Source organism: Aristolochia californica, unplaced genomic scaffold (assembly GCF_029961685.1).
Source record: "Aristolochia californica isolate CCGP_79_NKW_82.1479 unplaced genomic scaffold, dmAriCali1.0.hap1 SCAF_14, whole genome shotgun sequence".
NCBI lineage: Eukaryota > Viridiplantae > Streptophyta > Magnoliopsida > Piperales > Aristolochiaceae > Aristolochia > Aristolochia californica.
Window position 1 is genome coordinate 23,284,697 of NW_027181815.1, and position 15,989 is coordinate 23,300,685.

General features: G+C 38.1%; 1 protein-coding gene across 1 annotated transcript; it reads right to left on the minus strand.

Annotated features, from left to right (window-relative positions):
- Positions 1–4,321: 4,321 nt before the first annotated feature.
- Positions 4,322–6,400, minus strand: LOC137950815 (11-beta-hydroxysteroid dehydrogenase B). The gene is made up of 6 exons (XM_068797443.1): positions 6,210–6,400; positions 5,888–6,080; positions 5,694–5,779; positions 4,960–5,091; positions 4,710–4,874; positions 4,322–4,606 (listed from the first exon to the last, which is right to left on the minus strand). Exons 1-6 carry the CDS (start codon positions 6,390–6,392, stop codon positions 4,415–4,417), a joined length of 951 nt encoding a protein of 316 aa, XP_068653544.1. The 5' UTR covers positions 6,393–6,400; the 3' UTR covers positions 4,322–4,414.
- Positions 6,401–15,989: the final 9,589 nt, after the last annotated feature.

Genomic DNA, 15,989 nt, shown 5'->3' on the forward strand with positions numbered 1-15,989 from the left:
TTGAAGAATAAGAGGTAACCAAATGTTGACCTAATTGATTTCCATCTATATTTTGATAATTAATTATAGATAGATATGTTAATATTTATAATTAATTATTTTACATACAATTCCTTCAAAATACATAAAGATAAAGGTCAATACAAAGAATCGACAAAACTCAATGCAAAACCCCAAGTTTAACTGGTTGTCAAGTCATCTTCAAGAAATACCTACAAGTGAAGAAATGAATATTTGAAGACTAAGAGGTTAGACTGTAATAATTGATATATCAAGAATTACATTAAGATCGTCTATCCTAAGAAGGGAGGAAAAAAAGGACAAAAATAAAGGATCATTTATATCATTGCTACTACATAAGTAATATGGTTAGAAAAACTTCTTGGATAGGATTACTTCAAGATAGAGTTTTAGCTTGAGAGGAACCTCACTCAGACAACAGGTTTGAGCTTCGAGATATCGTGCTTCTTTTTAAGTGTTCTTGAATAAGAACACAACCATTTATTTGCTTCAAACCTTGATATTGTATACACTTCATTGGTTGTTTTTTCCTCTTAGTCACTTGGTTTGTGAGATATAGATTTAAGCATGTTTAATTACCTTTTTAAACTGGACATTACATATTGTGGATTTGTTACAAGATTCACCTATGGCTGAAGAGAACTTTTCAAACATGTTTAGTAAAAGTCAAGATTACCATTATCCCTCTTAAGGGGGATTGTCCAATTACTTGAGTTGGTCCCGATCTGTTACACGGTTTCTTCTTACCTAAGACTTATTTGATTATCTAGTTAATACAACTCCTACTATTGATGAAGAAGATTTTTTACATAAAAAAAAAGCTTACAGAGGATATCGTTATCATTAGCTAGCTAAGAAATAGTATGGAAGAGGTTGTAGAAAATAATGTGGTGTACCTTGAAACAATAAAACTTGTTTGGGATACTTGTGCATAACTATATTCTACTGCTGATAGTCTACAAAAGTTATATGATGTTTTTTAGATGATTTATATTACCACACAAGGGGAAAATGTGGATAATTATTTTGCTAGACTCAAAGGACTCATGCAAGAGTGGAAATTTGTGTAGACATACTCTATTGACATTGCCGTTCAAGAGAAACAAAACGAAGCATTTGTGGCTTCCATATGCCTTATAAATTGGAAATCCTATTTTGACGTGACTAAGACAAATTCTTAGCTCTGTTGCATTGCTCTTATTTGATTTGTGCTATAATGCTTCGTATCTAGATGCATTCGTAGCCACACCTATAGATAAATCATTAGCCATTTACCCCCCATGTAGGGGAGGAAATACAAGTCATAGGGATCATGGAAGAAATACTAGGGGTGGTAGAGGAAGAGGTGGCAAAATGGTAAATGCTCCAGAAAAGCAGAAAGGCAGAAAATCAGAATTGGATGTGTATCGAAGGGCTCAATCATCTGGTTGATAGTTGTTGGAAAATACATTGAAAATCAAAGTGGATCATTGCTAATCAAACTTCAACCATAATTACATCCAAACTTGAAAGACATGTTGAGTCCTCTTGAGGCAAAGAGGCCATCACAAATGAGGAGTTTGAGTTACTTCAAAAACTTAAGGTTATGTTCGTGCTACCTCCAATACAACATCCACCCTTGCTTCAGCTGAAATTAGTATACAGGTATATTTTTCGTTACTTATTCTCCTCCATCTCCTTGGATCATATACTTTGGGGCCTTTGAGCATTTGATAGTAATGTTAATCTCATGAGTTCTTTATCTCCTTGTCCAAAAGATAAGTCTCTGTTTATAGCCGATGGTTCACAAACAAAGGCACAACGAATGAGATCCACTTACTCTACACCATTTCTTCACCTAAATGATGTCTTTTATGTGTCAGAGTGGTTCCGTCCACTCTTGTTAGAGTTTGAAGTCTGAGTTAGGTACTTGACTTTCCGCACCTTAAACGGCTAGTCTTTTTCGGGTTGTATTAGCTAGGTATCTGACTCAGAACTCCGAAGTTAAGCGAGCTTGGGCAAGAGTAATTCTAGGATCGGTGACCTCCTGGGAAGGACTCTTGCCTAAGACTTTAACATTATGGTCAACAATTTCCATTGAATTTAATGTTTGTTAGTCAGCTAACAAAAAAGTTTAATTGTTTTATAACCTTATATCCTACTCAATGTATGTTTCAAGATCTGCAGACGAAACATGTGATTGGTGGAAGTCATGAATAGGGAAACCTTTATTATTTGGATACACCAATAGTTACTACCATAACAAGTTCACAAGAAAAAACTCTACATTAGCACAATATATTGGGACATCCTTCATTTCAGCCTATCCACTCATTGTTTCCTTATTTTAAGTATGTTTCCATTATCCTTGGCCATTACATTGCCATTTACTTTAGAAATGTCTTTATCATTCCCATCAGTCATATATTTGGGGCTAAGTTTTCTATTTACCTTATGAGCTGGGCAAAGGAACCCCATTACAAATAGATTTTCTCATATCTACTCCCAGACCGAATGAAAACTTTCATTCTATAATCCCACATTTTATGTCGTGTCCCGTCAAAGATTAGAGGGGCAAAGGGACCATGACTCTCTAAAAGTCGTGTTATCATCAGCTGACAATCCTAAAGAAATAAGGGTTAATGTGAAATTGGTCTAAACCTCACTCAGGATCTTTAATACTTAACTTGGAACTAGATTGTTAGAGTACACTTGCTCTGATTCCACTTGTTAGGTCCTGTGAGGAACAAATCTAGAGGGGAAAGGTGAATAAATTTGTTAATCTTGCTACCAATTTTTATCTACTTTTAGTTTAACTTGGCACTAACCTTTGGTTGAAATTTCTTGCTCATGGTTCTGAGAGCCTTCTCCACTAATTGGGTATTAGTGAGGTATCACCATTGTCAACCATTTAGTTGACTAATATTGTAAGCCTATCAAAATATTAAGAGACACTTTCCAAATTAGACCTTCTCATGGTCTCTAATTGAAGTTGTTAAGATTGTAACTTTACCTTTTTCATTATTATCTATGCCCCATAGATCTCATCAAGCACATCATAAGCCTCAGACATTTTTATCCTATGTATCTTGTGCAAGATGTTCTTCTCTAGCACCTACATTATCCAATACTAGGCCTTCATATCCTTCTTTTTTGTTGCTTTCAAATTCTTTTGCTCTTCTAGAGTTTGTGGTATGTTTTTCTCTAGCTCTTTATAATCGTTCTCCACTAGGTCTAACTAGTCTTGAAACACAAATAACATTATCATTTGCAATCCCTAATGTTCATAGTTGCCCTTGCCATCATATTTTAGAGACATGAACATACCTCTAGAACGATTGTTGTTTACCAAGGTAGTCTCTTGGACACAAAACTAAGCACAAGGAAAAGAGGTTTCCTAAGTTGGTTAATCATTTTGGAATGAGCCTTGGATCCAAATTCACATGGTATCAGAATAGGTACTCATATGTAGACCTCTACGCAAATTATCCACTTGAAGCAATAGTACTTCCCAAGAGGTCACCATCCTAGAATTACTCTCGCTCAGGCTCGCTTAACTACGAAGTCTGAGTCAGATACGTAGCCAATACAACCCGAAAAGACTAGCCGTTTAAGGTGCGAAAAGCCAAGTATCTAATTCAGACCACAAACTCTAACAAGAGTGGATGAAACCACTCAAACACCCACCCCGCCCATTCTGGAGCCGTTTCTCACGGGATACGAACACGGGTCGTGGCGTGCCTAGCTCTGATACCATGTCAAATTCCTAAGCAAGAGTACTTCCCAAGAGGTCACCCATCCTAGAATTACTCTCGCCCAGGCTAGCTTAACTACGAAGTTTTGAGTCAGATACGTAGCCAATACAACCCGAAAAGACTAGCCGTTTAAGGTGCGGAAAGCCAAGTACCTAACTCAGACCACAAACTCTAACAAGAGTGGACGGAACCACTCTGACAGTAGAACCATAAAAGGGAGTCTACACGTGAGGGGGAGTATTAAGAACTAGTTCACGTGAATTAATGAGTATAAAAATCTTGAGTTTATTAGTTGAAAAATATATTTTTTAAATTGACTAATCATTGTGGGATGAACCTTGGACCCAACTTCAGATTATGATCATCCAAATAACTTAGAAACTGAAACACGTTAGAAAATCTTACAGAAAATCATACCATGAAAATGTCTCTACGACTCAGAGATTATTTATTCTAAGCTCTGTGTGATAGATAATCAAGCATCTAGCTATGGCGATTCATCAATATTTTTTCTTACAGATGTTCCGACATGATGAACAGAAAATATCAGATCATTCGTGCTTCGGTTGGTGCTGACTAGCCATGGGTTGGAGGGAAAGAGGACCTGCCGGAAGCCTCCCAGGAGAGGAGGTCTCCAGCAGGGGCCTACCAGTGCCGACCTAGGATCTCTTTCTGGCGCTCTGAGTGCTTAGAAGGAGCCGAAATGTCCAGCTTAGAACGTCGGGAACGAAGACCCTGTAAAGCAGGAAGACATCGTGCCAGCTCGGGAACTTGGCGTATGGGTCTCCCCTGCAAGCGGCAGAGACGATCATCCTCGCGGACTCCTCCACTTGTCTTCCACTCACAGGCACCTGGAATCACGCCATTGTTTTGTTTTCTGTAGTCAGACTTATGTCAGGTAGCTAGGTTGAAGACGATTAATAAATAGAATAATAACACTGAGAGGACACAGACATCTCTCTCTTCCTTCCATTGCATCTCTGTTCCTTCCTCCAGCATGAACCTGCCTCTGGTCATCTCGCTCCCAGTGCACCCATGCGTTGCTACAGTGATTCCCACGTCGTCCCCGAGCTCATACCGCAACGTTTCGTAGAAATTAAACACAGCAGCCTTTGCTGCCTGAGGAAAAACTAGGGGTTTAACTGAACATCATTTCGAATTGAAGAACAAAAATAATAATAGTAAAATATTAATGGATACTGACAGCATACAAGCTCATTCTTGGCATGGGTAGCCAGCTCTCTAGTGATGCATTCACAACAATCCGGCCATGACTCTGCCTCAGGTAAGGAAGAGCAACATATGTAGGGTAAACATTCCCCCAGAAGTTGATGTCCTGTTACATTAAAAAGTGAACCTGGTTTGTTTATACAGTCCTGAAGAGAAGAGTTAAAATCAACAGTCCTTGTAACGGAACTGTTAAAAATCTAAGCTAATTACATATCGAGTGGGCAACACCGATCACATGGAGTGGCATCTCCGTATCACAAGCCATATGGGACCTTTAGGGCATGTTCGAAACCCACAGAAAAGAAAAGAAAAGAAAATGAGAGAGAAAATTGTTTTCTGTTGTTTGGCAGTAGAGAATCATTGTCAGAAAAGAAATAAGAGAGAAAATCACTCTCTTATTTAATAAAATTTCTCTCACAAAATGATGGAATTTGGGAAAAAAAAAGAAATAAAAATTTGAGAGAAAATTTTAATAATAAAAAATTTAAAATATTACTTTTTTTTTTTTTTTCATTTTTCTCATGTATCCTAACAAGAAAGACTATATTTCTCTTCTGATTTCTGTCTCATTTTCCGTGGGCATCCAAACAAGAGAAAATAAACCTTTTTTTTTTTCTTCACTTTCTGTGTTCCAAATAGGCATTTAATATCTGATGTTGATGAAGTCAAAATGAAGCTAAAGATGATGAGAAGGCAAATAGAACTTACCATCGTATGAGGAAACACAGAGGTGTCCGTGGCCTCTGCCAGGGAGAAGGTGTGGCCCAAGCTTGCTGTGTTTACCAGATGATCCACTGAAACGTAAGTAAGAAGTCAGGTCAATCGTAAAACCTTTATTTTTCTAATTTTACCATTGGCCGGATCAATGATTTGGAGATGAGAAGTTGGTATGAATTAATTACCATGGCCGTAGAAGTTTACAGCCTTGGCGATGAACCTCCGGCATTCTTCTTCCTTGACAACATCTGCGGCAACGATCATGACATGCTTTGCACCTATTCTTCTCGCATTTTCAGCGATTGCCCGCAGTCTGTGCTCCCTTCTCGCCACAAGAACAAGGTTGGCCCTTCGTTGTGCGTATTCGTATGCGATTTGCTGTGGTCATATCCATATTGCAGACAGGCGTTTGATTATATTGAGCTTCTTCGTCAAAATTCAAAGAAATTTGTACGACGGTATACTAAATAAATGGAGTTCTAAATGAGTCACTGAAGGTTAGATTACCTCTCCGATCCCGGAGGAAGCTCCGGTGATGACCACGACTTTATCCTCCATGTTTTCGCTGTAGAGGGTGTGGAATAGCCACTCGCAGACATGGAGGAAGGTGAGGGTCGGCCATGCAAAGGCTAGCATGACCATGCTCGCCGGCGGAACTACGAGATTCAGCAGAGAATTGAACAGACCCATGGGTTCGGAGTTTGAGAACAAGAACGAAGAAGAGGAGGAGGAGGAGGAGAGCCGGCGAAAATGGGAAAGGTGAGGGGAAGAAGATAAAGATGGCGAAACGTTCTGAACTAAGAGCAATGCAGGAGACTGAGGGACACGTAGCTGGAGGTTTTCTCTAAATTGAGGTAAAGTGTTCTGAGTATGGGAGGAAACGAACAGATATAGCCGAGGAAGAGATTTGTTGTTTTGCAGGAGCTGGCTGAGGGTGTTCTCGTCAATTTCATTACAGGGTTCACACACAGGTTAGACGATGATGTGTGTCATGAGTGGACTAACCCTTATATGGGGATTTTTGGCCAAGATTTAGTATGATTTAAGATCTTTAAAAACAGTGATTTTAAGAATAATTTCTAAAAACAAAATTTCAACCTTCTCCATATACTTGGTAAACTCACCAATTCGAACAGATAAACCCTAGCTACTAGCATGGCACATAGAAGCCCTATCTAGCACAACATACAAAACCTATCATATTCATTTTTTTTTTTTTTTAAAGAAGAGAGATTGAGGGAGAAGTTCTTCTCCTCCAATGGAAGGTGGACAAGAATGGAGCCTACAAAAAAATTAATGACAAAAAAATGTCTTTTACCAATGAAAACGAAAGTTGTTGGTATTTACATACAAAATGGATAAGTTTGTGAAGAATCACAACCGTAAGTACGGTAACAAAAGAAAATTATAAGAGTATGAATTACCAAGGAGCGAGCCCTAGATTTTCTCCTCTTATTCGATATCCACTCTTCAACATGATTAGTACCTTAGACCATCTTATTCATGGCTTGGAACTTCCCTTCGTTAGTTAGCTTCAACTTTATGGTTGGCCTCTGGTTAGTACTTGATGAAGAAATTTGAGTTTGTGTATGATGGGTCAAAGAAGGGTGACAAAGTAGTTGCAAGATGGTTTCTTGTTGCTACTTCCACTGTAAAATTTATCTTAAGGCAAGATTTTTGAGGCTCAGAGTGTTAATTGAATGGGCATAGATATAGTGTTTCATCTCATGAATTCTCCATTTTATCCGGTAATCTTCTTCCTAGTTCTCCCAAAGCTGAAGGGGTGTCCTTTAATTAAAGAGTGATGGAGGTGGTTTGACCACCTCACCTTTTTCTCTTCCTTTTCATCTCTATCTTTTTGTCACTAGTTCTACACACAAGAGAGAGACTCTTGTCATGACACACTCTCCTCCCATGAGAAGAAGAGATTTGTCTTCTTATGGGATTTTTTATGGTGCCACCTCTGCCCCTTCAACCCCATATGATGACTTTGTGTCAATCTTTAAGAAATGGATCCATTTCATCTAGGCCATCATATTGAATTGTAGAGCTTCATAAAGCAATCTGAGCATCCAGAGTTTGATTATGAAGGTGACTCCATATATTTGGCTTAATCTTAACCATTGATTCGTTTCAGTCCAAAATTTGACTAGAATTGTCAAATTTGATTCAAATATTTATTGGTATTTACTTTTACTAATAAATTCAAATTCATCAGTAAAGGACTTGATTTATAATTGAGCCCATGCTCCTTTTCCTCCTCCCTCGTCATTGAAAACCTAAAGACGGGAAACTTTTGATTTCTATTTCACTCTTATGGCACTAATTTTGTGGGATGTGTCCTTTAAACTCAATTTTAATAGCCTAAGCGAAATAAAGTAGGTTGGTCAAGGTTAGTTCTCCTCGAAGCTTTGAAAACCGATAAAATCCTAATGGCTTTGTGAAAATGTTCGCTAGTTGATTTTCAGCAGGAACAAATTCAATTCTAATCCCTTCGGTTTGAACCAACTCTCTGGTGAAGTGATGTCTTATTTCTATATGTTTTGATCGAGAGTGGTGATTCAGATTCTTACATAGACTTATGGTCCTCATATTATCACAATGGACTGAAATTTCACTTTGCTCTAAGCCATAATCATCTAATTGTTGTTTCATCCAAATAAAATGAGCAAAACAAATTTCACAAGCTATGTATTCAGCCTCGGTGGTAGATAATGCAACCAAATGTTGTGTTTTGGAAAAACCAAGAGATAAACATATTTTCAAGTAATTGGCAGCTACAACTCATACTCTTTCTATAAAATTTGGATTTAAAAAAATTGGCATTGGAGTAACCTACTAGATCAATGGTTGATGAGTTTCAATACCAAAGACCTGAGTTTGGTGTTCAAAGTAGATAAAGGAAAATTCTTGTCACAACACACTAAGTGAGATTCTCTAGGGTCAGATTGAAATCTAGCACATAGGCATACCAAGAACATTATGTCTAATCTATTGGTTGATAGATAAAGTAGGGATTCTATCATGCTTCTATAGGGTTTTTGATCGATGAGCTTGTTATGTTGTGGAGCCAATCAATGCTCTACGATGAATAGGTATGCGGATCGACCTTCATAGTAAGGTCACAGTGGGGGTTGGAAGGGGGGAGGAGCCCCCGCCCGGTCCACAATATATTAATTTCTATTTTATTAAGGCAGTTTGGGAATTTTATCCTTGTATCGCGGTTGCCCTAGTTTCCTCTTTATATTTGGGGGCACCGCTATTAGGGTTGGATCATCTGAGAAGCATTAGTTGCGCCTGAGAGAGGTTAGAGAAAAACAACACCTGTAAGTGTGTGCGATCTCTTTCGTAAACTATTTCATCTTCATGGTGGTATTATTTCAATGGTGGAGGATAGGACGTAATCTCACCTTGAGGCTAACTTGTATAAATCTTTTTGTTTGTTCTCGTGTTTGATTTTCCTTTCTTTCGCAATTATTATTATTGCTCTTGTTAGTTTAGAATTAGGGCGTCTAATTCCTAACAAGTGGTATCAGAACTTTGGTTCATGATTGAGAGCAATGGCTGGCAGAGAAGGATAGGCACTTGGAATCAACAAGTTCGATGGTATGGATTTTACGTTCTGGAGGATGCAGATCAAAGATTATTTGTACAATAAAAAGCTGCATGCACCACTTTTGGATATGAAACCAAAAGGTATGAAAGATGATGAGTAGAATCTCCTTGATAGACATGTGTTGGGAGTAGTTCGGTTAACATTGTCGAAGAATGTTGTTCTCAACGTGGCATCGATGAAAACCACAATGGGGATGATGAAGATTTTGTTTGACATGTATGAGAAGCCCTCCGCAAATAATAAGGTACATCTCATAAAAAATTTCAATTTAAAGATGATAGAAAATACATAAGTGGAAACGCATTTGAATGAGTTTTGCACGATTGTCAATCAATTGACCTCGTTTCAGATTAAATTTGTCGATGAGGTTCGTGCTTTAATTCTTTTGGCGACTCTACAAAATTTTTGGGAGCTTATGAACGTTGCGGTCAACAACTCTGTAGGCAATGGGAAATTGATCTTTAATGATGTTTAGGATACCATTCTTGCTGAGGAAGTTTGTAGAAAGGACATCGGAGAATCGTCGACATCTAATTCTTCCCTAAATGTCGATACTTGGGGTAGGAACTTTGAGAGAAGTTTCAACAAGGGCAATGGTAGAGGGAAGTCGAGGAATGGTAGAAGCACGTCCAAATTCGGAAGGAATGTGGAATGTTGGAATTGTGGCAAGTCTGGTCACATAAAGAAGAATTGCAAAACACCGAATATGGATGAAAAGAAAAACGATGCTACAAATACGGTGACTGAAGAGGTACAAGGTGCTTTATTCTTGTTGGTTGATAGCCCTATTGACTCTTGGGTGTTAGATTCAGGAGCTTCTTTTCACACCACCTCACATCGTGAGATCATAAAGAATTATGTTGCTGCAAATCATGGGAAGGTGTATCTTATTGATGGAGAACCTTTGGATATTGTTGATATTGGTAATGTCAGTTTGAGGGTGTCAAACGGGTCAGTGTGAAAAATTCACAAGGTGAGATATGTCCCAAAACTGATACATAATCTGATCTCAGTAGGGCAGCTTGATGATGAAGGTCATAATGTGACTTTTAATGGTAATACTTGGAAAGTAACTAAGGGAGCCATGGTTGTTGCACGAGAAGTTAAAACTGGAACTTTGTACATCACTTCCAGTTGTAGAGACATGGTTGCAGTTGTTGATTCTGTTAGTGATTCTGATTTGTGGCATTATAGGGTCGGTCACATGAGTGAGAAGGGAATGAAAGTGCTTTAGTCCAAAGGGAAGCTACTAGGGTTGAAAACTATAAACAATAGGTTTTGTGAAGGCTGCATTTTTGGTAAGTAGAAAAAGGTTAGCTTTTCTAAGGCTGGAAATGAACAAAAAATAACAAAATTGGAGTTGGTACACACAGATGTGTGGGGGCTCTTCAAATTTTATTTCCCTTGGTGGTTCTAACTACTATATGACATTTCTTGATGATGCAAACAGAAAGGTATGGGCTTATTTCTTGAAAAAATAAATCTGATGTCTTTGATACATTTAAGAGATGGAGATGAATGGTTGAGAATGAGACAGATTTGAAGGTAAAGTGCTTGTAGTTAGATAAATGGAGGAGAATACATAGATGATGATTTCAAATGGTACTGTGCTGATAATGGAATTAAGATGAAAAAGACCATTCTTGGAAAACCTCAACAGAATGGTGTGGCTGAGAGGATGAACAAAACCTTGAGCGAGCGTGCTAGGAGCAAGATATTACATGCGGGATTGCTAAATATTTTTTGGTCTGAGGCTATTAGCACTGCTGCCTATTTGATCAATAGAGGTCCCTCAACACCATTGGATTGCAAAAGGCCAGAAGAGGTCTGGAGCGACAAAGAGGTAAACCTTTCTTTCTTGAAAGTTTTTGGTTTTGTTTCTTATATTCATATTGATTTTTATGTTAGAAGTAAACTTGATGCTAAATCTAAGATATGTTTTCTTATTTTCTATCGTGTTATCGAGTTTGGTTATCGGTTATGGGATGACCAAAGTTGTAAGGTTATTAGGAGCAAAGACGTGATCTTCACTGAAAGTGCCATGCATAAAGACAGGTTGAGAACAAAGTCTAAGAGCACAAGTGATGAAGCCAAGAAGTTTGAAGTGATTTGGTTGATAGATCTTCCAGTTATTGAGATAGAGAATATTGCTCAGGAAGACTAGGAAAACATGCCCCCAGAAGTAAATCAGGACATTCCTGTCACTGAACTTAGGAGATCTACCAGAACTAGTAGACCACGACAAAGGTACTCCCCTACACTAAGTTATATTTTGTTGACTGATAAAGGTGAACCAAAGAGTTATGAGGAAGCCGTGCAAGATGATGAATCAACCTAGTGGGAGTTGGTCTGTTAGGTTCCCTTGCCATGGATCGAGTCACCTGGCGATCTTCTCTTGCTTCCAGATTGAATACTGAGGTTGAGAGAGATTTGGAATGCCTCGAATGCCCAATGGCTGGGGTAGAACGAGCCTTCAAAGGAAAATCGGCCTTGGACCTCGTCAGAGAGAGAAACCGATCTCACTACACTAATTTTGATCAATGCTTAATCCATTTCCTAACCAGACGTCCCTATAAAAGAATTAGGAAACGACTCCAACATAGGCCAAACAAGAGGCCATCAGTTTTCAAAGAAATTACATCAAAACCTGCTAATGAAATAAAGCTACAAATTACATAGTCTACGCTTTGCGTTGACTAGTTACTCTAGTCAACATAGGCCAAACAAGAGGCCATCAGTTTTCAAAGAAATTACATCAAAACCTGCTAATGAAATAAAGCTACAAATTACATAGTCTACCCTCTGCGTCGACTAGTTACTCTAGATGCTATGGAGTCCATAACATAGTCATGTCAGATGAGATGCATTTACTGCTATCCAATCAGACATGGCAATTGACCGAGTTACCAAAAGAGAAGAAGGCCTTGTAGAACGAATGGGTGTACCAAATAAAAGGTGAACAAGATAGCTGCAAGCGGTACAAGGCAAGACTGGTGGTAAAGGGCTTTCAACAAAAAGAAGGCATTGACTATATTGAGATTTTCTCTCCAGTAGTGAAATTGACTACTATTAGAACAATGCTTGGACTAGTTGAAAATGAAGATTTGCACCTAGAGTAGTTGAAGGAAGAAATTTACATGATACAACCACAGGGTTTCCAAGCGAATCATTGCTATTATGTGAAGAAGCTTGATGATTCCTACATCTTTCTACTGCTATATGTTGATGACATGTTGATAAAAGATGATTGCAAACAGGAAATATATAAGTTGAAAAAGGAGTTGTCCAAAAAGTTTGCAATGAAGGATTTGGGTGCTTGAAAACAAATCCTTGGATGAGGATTACTAGGAACATTGATGTCTTGAAACTGTCACAAGAAGAATATGTGAAGAAGGTGTTGAACAGATTCAACATGAATGATGCAAAACTAGTGAGTACTCCTTTGGCTAGTCACTTTAGGCTATCTAAGGAGCAATCACCTTCTACAGAGTAGGAGCGACCCTACATGGCCAATGTTCCTTATGCTTGTGCTTGTGCTATTGGCAGTCTCATGTATATCATGGTCTGCACTAGAACATACATAGCTCATGCAGTGAGAGTTTTGAGCAGATATATGAGAAATCCAGGTAAACAATATTGGGAATCAATGAAGTGGATTCTCAGGTATTTGGGAGGCGCTACAAACTCAGTCTTATGTTTCAAAAAATTAGACTTGGGATTACAGGGTTATGTAGATGCTGACATGGCTGGAGACATTGATGGCAGGAAGAGTACCGCTGGATATGTATACACATTGGGTGGTAGAACAATTAGTTGGGTCTCTAAGTTACAAAAGATAGTTGCTCTTTTTACTACTGAGGCAGAATATGTTGCCGTGACCAAAGCCAGCAAAGAGATGGTATGGCTGCAGTCTTTCTGGGAAGAATGTGTTGGATTGTGACAATCAAAGTGTTATTTATTTGGTAAAGAATCTTGTTTATCATGGCAAAACAAAGCACATGCAGGTGCGTTATCACTTCATCAGATTGGCTCTGGAGGATGGAGTCTTAGCACTTGAGAAGATTCAAGGAAGTTAGAATCCGGTTGATATGTTGACAAAGACTGTTACAATTGAGAAATTGAAGTTATGTGCAACTTCAGTTGGAAACTCTAAACACCAATTTTTTTCATTCTACTAATCATGTTATAATAATCTTTTGTAGTAGACCTTTTAGAATAGAGACCTAAACTAAACTGTAGTAAGGCCCAACATGACTTCTGCTGATGCTTAATGCTATTCGGGTTTTGACCCTATTCCTGTCGGCTTACCACCACATGGACTAAATCGTCATGTGACCTCGTGGTTTTCAGAGGTCCCCAAGCCATTGTCAACCGATGCGGCTCCGTGGTTGCTTCAGTAGGGTAAAGCACAACTCCGTTTTGCTTTCTACCTCAAAGCGTAGTCGAATAATACTAAGAACCTAACTTCAGTCCTATTTGGCACTATTTTGATATTATTTAAGTGACACTATTCTAAACAGATACTGTTAAGATTATGAAACAAGGATAAGATAATCAATACACTGTGGAGATCAAATATATTTATATGCGGAATTTGAACATAAACTTATAGTGTAGAAATTTGAATATTACATCTATGCTAAAAATTAATATATTGTTCAAAAAAATATAAACACTAATTACATAACTCCCGAAGTTACCAACCGTGTTACTGGTCGACTCCATCTTTACTACTTAGCCATTACGGCTATTTTTCATGTACCGTGATTTTATAAAAAATCATGTTGCTATCGGAAATCCCCTTGCTTTGTCAGTCTTCAACTTGCTTGATGATTTTTGGGTCTGTCTTCGAATGCCTTGAACTTCATCTAGGCTTTGAATTTATAGGCAAGAGTAGAAAAATTTTTCCTCCTCTGACTTTGAAAGAAAGGTTCTGGTTTAAGGATGAAGGGTAACTTGCATTTTTTTCCATTGTTACCCTCGTATTATTACCTTTTAGCATTGAAAGTGGGGGTAAATGGGTCTTTTCAGCTTTTGACGTCATCTTGTTAACGTAAAAGAATCTTTTGGTAGAGCGGTCGCCGTCATTCTGACATATTGTCATCGGAAGCCAGTTTTTTCTTGCACAGTTGACATGTGTGCTTCTTCTGGAAGGTCTTCTGGGCCATATTGCAAAAAAATTCTTTTGTCAATTTGCTGAATGGGATATTACCATTATGTAATTTCTTCTGCATTTCTTCAAGACTCTTCTAAACTGTTGCCGGAGTCTCTTTATAGCTTCGTGCTACAATTGTCAGTGAGACCAAGGTTTTGTAGACAAAGCATTTCTTCTTATGTACTAGTTGTTTTATGTACTGGACTAGAGTTTTGAGTCCTTGTATACGTCTGGTTTGCAATACTGACTCAGGGCAAGGCTTGGCTTTTGGAATGTTAGTGGGGTCATATCCGTTTGCATCACCTTCTTTGATAGATTCAAGTGTGATAATCGCAATACTCAGAAATAACTTGATGTCATCAATTATATCAACAATACAAGAAACGATTTTAAGTCGGATCCAGTTGCATTTAGTTATGGTAATAAAGCTTTTGCAAGCCTCCATAACTTCTTTTGGCATTCTCTCAAGCATTGATAAATTGGTAGCTTGCAACAAAATTTTCCCTATGAATCCATATGTATAAAACATGGATACATATTTAGAGTCAACTTCTTGACTTAGTATCACTTGATTCCAGTGATTGCTAGAGTTTATAGTAAAAAAGGGAGTATTCATCCGTTGTCCAATTTGTTCATTCCATATAAGAAATTGAACAATATGTTCGGATGAAGTTTTTGGACGAGCATTGTCCACCTTTTGAGGGCGTAGCGAGGGTTTTTTAGACATGATGTCTGTTAGTTTTAGGTTTGATTTTCTTAAGAAAATCATACTCATTAAACTCATATTTATCCGGTTTACCCAGGCTTTTCAACCTAGTGAACTCAGAAGGGGTAACTAACTTTGCCTTGAAAGAGGTATCTTTCTTTGGCTTATCCATCTCCATAGGTTCTGGAGTTGTTATGACTTCCTTTCCAGCTTGAGACTGGTAGGTAGAAGTCCCTAATTCCTCAATCTCACTTGAAGATGAATTTATGGTTTCCTTTTTATGCATAGCATAATCGATAGAAACTCCGATTAGACTTGTATTCAATAGAATACTATAGTCATCCGTATGCTATGAAGCGGACGTTGATGCTTCCTTTTCCTGTGAAGGGGATTTGGTAGAAGTCCCAGAAGCACTTGGTGGGCTTTGCCTTTTTTGGAGTTCTTGTAGCTCATTGGTTAACTGATTAACCTTAAGCTGTAAATCATCTCGGTTTAACCCAAAATGGGCACATTTCTCTAAAAGTTCTCCTCTTTCAGAAAGAACTAGGGGGTTGTCAAAAAGAGACTCCAGGGTTGAGAGCAATACCGTAAGAGTGACTATTGTTGCTACTAAATCTGTCAAAGTGCTATTGAAGGGATCCATCTTTTTTACCTGTCTAAAACACAAGAAAATTCTCAAATAAGAGTATCAAGTAAATAATTTTTATCTCCTTTAATGTGTTCAATAGTAAAAGAGAATTGAAAGAACCATTGTTGCTAGCAGAGTAATCTACCATGACAAAGTAAATCTTCTAAATTTCTTGTCATAAA